General features: G+C 35.9%; 1 protein-coding gene across 2 annotated transcripts; it reads left to right on the top strand.

Moving 5' to 3' along the window:
- The first annotated feature begins 2821 nt into the window (after positions 1 to 2821).
- Positions 2822 to 6647, top strand: LOC122299678. Of its 2 annotated transcripts, XM_043110081.1 has the most exons (4): positions 2825 to 3585; positions 5683 to 5735; positions 5929 to 6099; positions 6214 to 6647. In XM_043110081.1, exons 1-4 carry the CDS (start codon positions 3163 to 3165, stop codon positions 6440 to 6442), a joined length of 876 nt encoding a protein of 291 aa, XP_042966015.1. In that variant the 5' UTR covers positions 2825 to 3162; the 3' UTR covers positions 6443 to 6647. The 2 variants fall into 2 exon arrangements, with proteins under 2 accessions (XP_042966016.1, XP_042966015.1); XM_043110082.1 differs by lacking the exon at positions 5683 to 5735 and having other exon boundaries at positions 2822 to 3585; positions 5981 to 6099.
- Positions 6648 to 8855: the final 2208 nt, after the last annotated feature.

Here is an 8855-nt window from a genome sequence, read left to right as displayed (position 1 = left end):
GATTTTTAGGTGAGGGTATGGTGCTTGGTTGGCTGCAAAGTGATCATTCAATTGTAGGAAAAAGAAGAGGAGTAAGATGGTGGTGGTTCAATTGTGACATGCCTCACCCTTCTCCTTTATCAAATTAGTTTGGGTCTTCTTTGGGGTATAAGGTGACAAACCAACTCATGAGTGTCTTGAGGGTTCAATAGGGACTGGTGGAAAGGGAGGTGGCATGTGGTGGTGGCTCAGACATGGGCAGAAGTGAGATTAAAACACAACCAATTTGGTTTGCATCCAACTAGTATTTAGGTGCAATTGGTTTGGGATTTTTGGTTTGGTTCTTGAAACCAATTTCATACACGGCTTAGTTTGTTTCTAAAGGGATGACATGATGTGTGATTGGTGAGACTAGAACTAAAATAAGATGGAATTGGCCTGAGTTATGGGGCTGCTTTTGTGCAATGCACATGAAAGTGCATGTGTGAGCCGATTGATGGATTTTTTGGGAAATGATATGTCATTTCTTTTAATGACATGTGTGGAGATTTATCTAGGGTTTTAATATAATCTAAAAATGATTAAATTTAATAATAAAACAAGAAAATTTCAAATCAAAAAGGCTAGAAAGATTAATAAAGAAAATTAAGCTCAAAACATAGTTTAAAAATCACTAATAATGGGCAAGTTTATTAATGCTCTTAACCCAAATTCAAAACTTAATTTTTGAGTCCAAAGAATTAATATAGGCTTGAGGAAACCAATGGGATGGTGTATTGAGATTCAAATAGAATAATGAAAAACAAAAACAATACAAAGTCTTTCGGCAATTAGGCTTAAAAGGCCTTGAGTGTGAGTTGATGGTTCATGGGTTTTGTGTGTGAGTTGATGGGAGGCCTTGGTTCTAGATTTTAAGGGATTATGAGAAGCCTCAAGATTCATAAAAATGGGGCTTGAAAGGCTTGTCTTATCATAAATGAGCTATGGGTCAACATAATACCAAGTTAGGCCCAAAAATCCTTATGTCTTTCTCATACTTGGGCCAATCCTTACCAAGGCTAACCTACCTAGACTTCTAATCCTACGAGGCTTGGTTTAAGCCTTCTAAGTCTTGACCCATTAACATTCTAAAGTTTTAAGGGTATTAAGTGAAATACTAATGGGCTTGTTCACTAAACTGCTTTGTCTTAACCTTCAAGCTTAACCATTATTGATACTAAGTGCCATAATCTGACAAGTCTAACTATTTCTAATAAAATAATAATTCTAAAAAAAATTATGAAGCCCAAAATTATAAGCTTATTTTAAGGGCATTTAAAGGTTAATCCTAATGGGTGATTAGGCGGGGTGTTACATCCCCCCCCCCCCCCCCCCCTTTCTTAAAACAAGATTTTGTCCACAAAATCAGGGTCATGGTAAAATTAAGGCATGCATCAAACAAAAGTTAAGTGCGACTTACCAACTATACTACGGCTCAGGTCTCAAAGGGGGTCTCATCATCTTCTATCATCTCATCCTAGGTGTGATAATAAAACTCATCCTCCTCCGAATCATAAAAAGGGTTAGCAACTTATCATGGGAAAAAAATAAAAATAAAAATTTGAGGAAGAGTAATTGGTTCGGGGTTAGTGGCTAACATGTAACATGTTCAAGTGTAACATTATATTTATCTAAAATTGTTACTCATAATATAATATTATAGTTATATACCTTATATTAACCACAAACTTAGTACATTAATATTAATGCAAACCATATATTTGAATAAATTATGCTTAGATTTATAATGTATATGTAAGAATTAATACTAGACTATGCACTAGTATGAGCTTATTAATTATTAAGATTGCATATGAATACTAAATATGCATATTACTTATATAAAATAATAAGATAAAATAATAAGATACTAGGAATAGACTATATATAGTACGTGATAAGTGATAACTATAGGTAAGAATAAATACTATTATATTACTACTATCTATATCTAAGGATAAATTTTTGTGGGACATTTGATAAGTAATATTGTATATAAGTAGATAACATATGTATTCATCATAACTTCAATATGATATATATTTATATATATATATATATATATATGTATAGTATATGTAGTGGAATATATACGTAATACATATATATGTAATATAATGTATATATAATTGTGTACATATGTATAAATATATATGAGTTGAGCTAACAAGTTGATTCGAGCTTTATACGAACTTGTTCACGAACATTAAACGAGTTGGATGAGTTTTATACAAGTTTGTATCATTGAATAATCGAATATAATTCATAGTTTGTGAATAGCCCATTTAATAATTAACTCGAATCGAATTGGAATTTAATTGAATTTTGATCTGCTTGTCGAGTAGCCTTGTTCATTTGGGCCGATTTAGATGTTGAGTTGAATTGAGTTAAGTTGAGATGAAAGTTAAAAGTTGAATAAAATATTAAAATATTATTTTTTAATATTATTATTTTGATATTTGAAAAAGTTAAATTGATTATTATATTTTGTGTTAAAAGTTGAAAAAGTTATAATGAATAGATTAGAGGAGTTGAAGAAAGGAACGCAACATAAGAGTCATACCTGCAATCTATTACTTATTTAATATTGTCTGAAATATTTATACAACAACAATATATACCGTAGGGTCTACTTCATGCAATCCCTCTACCAATTTTGGACTTCAAGGTCTTTTAACATTAATCTTACCTAGCTTTCCTTATCTAAACACAAATGACCTCTGTTGGTATAGTTCACTTTTGATCGCACGTACATAGGAGCGGACAACACTAGGAACTAGTGAACTTATGGACAAGATTTAGCTTTGCATACCCTTTTGGACGTCTTTGGTTCTCGTGGTCTTAAGCAGGCGAGACTCTATGACCACTCAGTGCGCATATCCCTTTATCGTTCCCTTCAACCTTTTCCCACCTCAACTAAAATGACAAGGCTCTTCTTCTCTGTCTGAGACGGGGCATCGGGCCAAAGCATCAACTGTTGAGTTGCAGAAGGTATAGAAACCTGATTCTCATCAACATACGCTCCACAGCTTTCCTTTGGTAGCTCTCGATAGCTAGTCCGGGACAACCACGCATGCGCACTTGTTACAACGTCGTGTAATGTAGGTATCTTTCAGAAACTTAATTCCCCATCCTAAAAAACACATGGCTCATTTGCTAGCAAATCACAATAATATTCTGAGAAGATTGCATTCAGAGCCTTCCAGTGTTTTTACATGTCGTAAACAAGGTAGGAATACTAGTTTGATGGATTTTGGTAGAAGTTGGAGAAATGCAATTCCAAGTGGGGAAAAAAGTGAGCAGCCGTTGCTATATTTGGCGAAAGCTAGAGCTTTTGCAGTGCATTGTTCAACCTCATCAGCTGATCAGGAAGTGGGTTTGGTTGGAAATGGCAATTCTGCAATTAACGCAGAGGGAAAGAGTAGATATTTGGTAGATGAGTATGGATGGAAGGTGAGAAGGCTGGTTGTGAAGGAGGATGAGATGAGAAAGGCAGCACAAGTTCAAGCTGAAGCGTTCCACGAACCTGTAGCTCTTTTCAATGACTTCTTCTTCGAGTTCTTTCAGGTTTCTCCCCCACATTTTTCTCCTAATTACATGTATTATTGCTTTCGTTAATTTTTAACTTCTGATTTTTGGATCTACCCCCTTTTCATTTAAGAAAAGAATTTGTTTTGCTAAAAGCCCGCTTCCATTCAATGAGGCTAGAACGTTTTCTCTCTCTGCTGTTTTCCATATATATATTATATTTCGACATTTCTTAGCTGTTTGTAGATTAATGAATAATGAATAGTTACTCTGAATATCGTTAATAGGAAAGAATGCCGTAAACCACATGTCAAGTTCTTCTGGTTTAGTATATTTGCACTTCATGGCTCAATAGATTGCACTGTTCTGGGTCGGATTTTGGAGGAATTGCCAAATGACTGGTCAACGGGAACCTGTTGGTTGTACACACAAGCATCCCTCTGACTCCCAAGTAAGTAGCGTTGATCAAGGGTACAGGCGTTAAAGCCTTACAGGAGAGAAGGGGATTTCTGAGAGACAAGAGAGTAATGATTGAGTGAGCGATTCCCTTGGCAGCATGTTAATTGTGGTGGGGATTTCGGAGTTTCCCTTCCTCTTGCATAATTTTCCTTACCTTTTGAAAGGATTTGAGGCATTATGGTATGATATTTTTTGATTGACCTCGAGGCATAAAGATACAGGAAGGGAATCCTGTTCACTGTTCAGTATCGGTTCTCACATCCCCTCATTATATACTTTCGCTCTCTCGGCTGATCTTCATAGTTTGAGAATCATTGTCAATTGAACTTAGCTTTCCAACTTTTGGAGATAAAACCTTGATTCTTGACGCAGCCTGTTCGAAGCCACCTTCAAGGCTAGTCTTCATCTTCCCATGCCTCACTAGGTGAGGGATCTTCAATGGCAAGGCTATCCTTGAGTAGCTCCTGCCTCAAGATGGAAGGACTTTGGTCCTTGCATGGTGTGCTATGGCCTGTTTGTTTAGGGCTCTTGGCATTTCGATGGTATGGCAGTTTCTATATTGTCATAGGCCGACAGGGCCCTATACTGATGTTTGTGGTTTGCTGCGTGGGACGATGCTCAAGCCTTTGTCTGGGTTGTCTTTCACCCTTCGTTGGGGTGTAGATCTTGCTTTTTCCCATGAGTTGAGGAGACGGACAAATAGGTGGGCATTCTTTTGTCCTTTCTTCCCTTCCCTACTACTTACCTCAACCATTGTCCTTATTAGTTTGTAGCTTTGGAAGTACCAACACTGAGCATGGAAGAGCTTGGCAGGGTTGGCTTCATTCTTTGCAGTTTGAGGGAAGATATGTCTACCTTGGTGGTGGATGAGAACCCCTAGAGGTTTCCTCCCGTCCAATTCTTGGGCAGAATAGGTATATGGTGATCGGTTTTCTTCATTGCTGGGGTTGGTTATCCTTCTAGTTACCTTAATATTTGCTTATATAAGGTCTGACCCTGAAGGCTATGTACAATCCACTTCGAAGGCATAAAGGGTACAGGAGTAAGGGCTCTCCTGGGGCTGCTTTGGACGGGGTGGCCTCAGTTAGAGGCATTAAGGCCTCTGTAGGAGCAGGGCACCATGGATGGGAGAGGGTGGTGCTTGAGTGAGATATTTCGCTTGGTGTGTTACTGTGTTTTAAATATTTGGTTGCTCGTGAGTCTGTGAGCCTAGTTGCTTATATTAGGGGTAGAACTCTTGCCTTTTCTGACAGGAGAATGGTTGATCATACTTAATTTGTTTGTCATGTCTTAATTGCTTTAGACTGAATTTATTTATGTCCTAGGCAACAGGTTTCACATTTTGCTCTTTTTGTTTACATTAGAGGAGAAGCTCATCGACATTGGAAGTTGAACATAGATTCATGTTAAATGATTCCTTGGGGACTGATCACATCCCTTTGTCTTTGGGAGGGAATCTGAGAGTTCCATAGCTGAACCATCTCATCAGGGCCCTCCTAGCACTCTCTACAGAATTCATTGTATTTTTATATTAGCATGCATCCTCTGGAAGATATCCTTATCTTCCTTAACCCAAGTGAAAAATTAAAAAGAAATCAAATAACAATTAAGTTTTGTTTCCACCATTGGATCAACATCAGTTTATAACAGATTCATGGTGTCCTGCTGAAAATACAGGCTGAAGTGCTTTCTGGACTTCTATACAAACTTAGGAACTCACCTCCTAACAGGTAAACCTTGACCATGAAAAAAAAAGGCATGAATTCATCACGACTATGTCATCTATAATTAATAGGAATGATATTATATTCTTAAGACACTGTTAAAGGGAACATGAATTTGCCAGCTTTTAATCATAAAAATAATTTTTAAGCCAAAGTGTTTCATTATTTCAGCCCTGCAATTGATATATATCATGAACAGATACGCTTGTTTGGTCACTGAGCCTAACACCAATGCTTCTGATGCACAAAAGCAACTTGTGGGCGTTGTAGATGTTACAGTGTTGAGAGATAAAGCTGTGCTTGAGCATCTTCCGGCTGGAGCAGAAGAGTATCTTTATGTGTCTGGGATTGCTGTCTTGAAAGAATTCAGGTGAAATACGTCCATCCTACTTGGTATGAGTTCTACTTTCATTACTTCAGCTGCTGCTGCTTCATTTCTCCTCCCACTTACCATGATTGATGTCATGTTCTGGTGTTTTGACAGGAGGCAGAAAATCGCAACGGTGTTGCTAAAAGCCTGCGACGTGCTCTCCACTCTGTGGGGTTTCGAGTATCTTGCCCTCCGAGCTTATGAAGATGATTTAGGTGCACGAAAATTGTATGCAAGTGCAGGCTATCAAGTTGTCTCTGGTGATCCGCCATGGATGAGTACGTGGATTGGAAGAAAACGACGTATTCTTATGATCAAAACATCAATAAATCTACATGCATAGCTTGGTTTCTAATTTTGTTAAAATTCCATCTTTGTGGATATGCCTGCGCGCAGGTCTAACTGCATGCTGTTGCAAAAATGCATATGTTGGACAGTACGTGAATTATGTATCTAAAACATGAGTGTTGAATTTCGTTATGAATATAGGATTTCTAGCATTTCTAGCTAGTATATAGTTTCCAAATAAAAGCCACTGCATTAGCTCATTGAGAGTTCTTTGCTTGCCAGTGAATGAATTTTGTCTCAAAGGTAAATAAACATAGAGAGTGTCTTTGTGTGTGATAGGAAAAACTAGACCCAACTACTGAATTATATCTTGCATTTTGAGCTCATTGAACAATTGAATAAAGTATGACCAAGGCAAGATTGAGCTGGGACTGTAACACCCCAAACTTTCAGGTGAAAGTTTTGGAATTCCTACTTCCTGGATTTCCATTTGTAGAAGGTAGTTAGGGTACGAAGTGAACTTCGGCTTAAGCCCGTGTGCAATGTTTGAGGACCTAAAGTGTAGAGGTTAGGATTTGGACTTGAAAAAGGGCCCAACAAGAGGTCTAGCCCATAAGGTCCAAGCCCAATAGGCCCTTCAAGATCAAGCCTAGTAGGGCCATTAGGCATAGTAGGTTCAAACCCAAGTAGGACCATTGGGCCCAACTCATGACACACATTAACCCAACTCTAGAGTTTGATCATTCAAGAATTCAGTACACAATACCCCTTCAAATAGAATCTAGCTAAACCACTAATGTCCCTAAGACTGTTACATGGTCAAACTAGCAACCTAACACACAAAAGTGTTTGGGCGAGAAACTAAGGAAACTAAGCCTAAACACAAAAGGAAATGCAACTAAACATAAAAGGAATACAAACAACTAGGCCTAAACACAACCTGGCCCTTTTAAGGAAATGCAACAAAAGAAATAACAGCCTCTAATCTCCTAAGCCCGTAAAATTCAGTGAGTCCAGCCCAGCCTCAACTCAAGCACTTCAGATGATAAAAAGACAAGGCTTAACCAGACCCAATTCCTACTTGATACTGGGTTTGGATGTTGAGGTATATTGTAGATAGTAGTGAAAAAATAAGTGAAAAATAATAATAGAATATTGAATAGTAATAAAAAATATATGAAAAATAATAATAAAATGATGAATAGTAGTGGAGTATGTTGATAAGTGTTGAGATATTTTCAACACCCAAACACAGCCTTAACCTTGCTTTTTGAGCTCAATGAATAATTGAATGTAGTTGGGACAAGAGTAAACAACTCACTCATAACCTTCAAAACATAATCTCGAGTCCCTAAAGGGTGTTATAAGTAGTATTTAGTAATTGTTTTTTTTAATATAAAGTTAAATACTTTAAATTACTCCTTGACATTTCATTATTAATCAAATTAAACTTTGTCACTTTCTTTTTAGAAATCTGCCTTTAGCAAACCACAAACTATTTTTTGTATCCACCATTAAAAAATATAAGAAAATGATACACAACAACCATTTTCACAATCTTTTACACAACCATGTTTTAAATAAGTTGTTATTTTTGTAAAAATAATTTATAAAAATAAACACATTTTATAAAAATACCCTCAATTTAAAAGATAATTTAAAAAAAAGTTGTGGGTGTGAATCATCTCGTATATGTTATCAAAGCTGAAATGATTTGATGGGGATGATCTGTGATGTATTTGCATTGATGTTACCGATCAAATGTATTCCATATGATGGTCACACCTAGGCTTAGTTTGGATACAAAATGTTAGAAACGGTTTCATCTCATCTCATTATTACAATTTTTTTAAATTTTTACATAAAATATAATAAACAATTCAACTTTTTCAAATCTCAAAATAATAATAATATTAAAAAATAATATTCTAATAATATTATATTCAACTTTCAACTTTCATGTAAAATCATCCATCTCATCTCACTATCCAAACTATCCCTAAATAATATCATAAAAAAATAAGAGATATCTTACTACAAAATAATTATATTATAGCGGTGTATATTCTTAGATATATTTGAGTCTCTATTTTGAGCTCAATAAATAAACAAAAATCAGAAGAAATTACCCGGAATTGAACGAGTTTTGACTAGCTACAAAAGATTTCACATTCGCTGGCAACAAACTTTTCATCGATTGAAGAATTTCATTGCTGAAGGAAGCTTTATAAGACGAAGAAATTGATGTCATTGTGGGTGCACGACTTTTAGCAACGAAAAGAAGGGACGTTTTGCGACGAAGTATCTCAACTTTATCATGGGAAATTTTCTAAACATGGCGGGAGTTCTATTTTTATTGTGAAAAATTATATAAATATCGCGTAATCACTTTAAAAATAAAAATAAATAAGAAATCATATAAAAAAATTTAAATTTTTTAATAATAAACTTCATTTTTTTTCAAAATA

This window comes from Carya illinoinensis, chromosome 16 (genome assembly GCF_018687715.1).
Source record: "Carya illinoinensis cultivar Pawnee chromosome 16, C.illinoinensisPawnee_v1, whole genome shotgun sequence".
Classification (NCBI taxonomy): domain Eukaryota; kingdom Viridiplantae; phylum Streptophyta; class Magnoliopsida; order Fagales; family Juglandaceae; genus Carya; species Carya illinoinensis.
This window is presented reverse-complemented; position numbering and strand designations above follow the sequence as displayed.

Excerpts from the sequence above, each read along its gene's own strand:
- LOC122299678 (XM_043110081.1), top strand. The coding sequence starts at position 3,163 with ATGGCTCATTTGCTAGCAAATCACAATAATATTCTGAGAAGATTGCAT. Across the intron at positions 3,586-5,682 it reads TCTTCTTCGAGTTCTTTCAG|GCTGAAGTGCTTTCTGGACT; the intron begins GTTTCTCCCCCA and ends CTGAAAATACAG. Across the intron at positions 5,736-5,928 it reads AGGAACTCACCTCCTAACAG|ATACGCTTGTTTGGTCACTG; the intron begins GTAAACCTTGAC and ends TATCATGAACAG.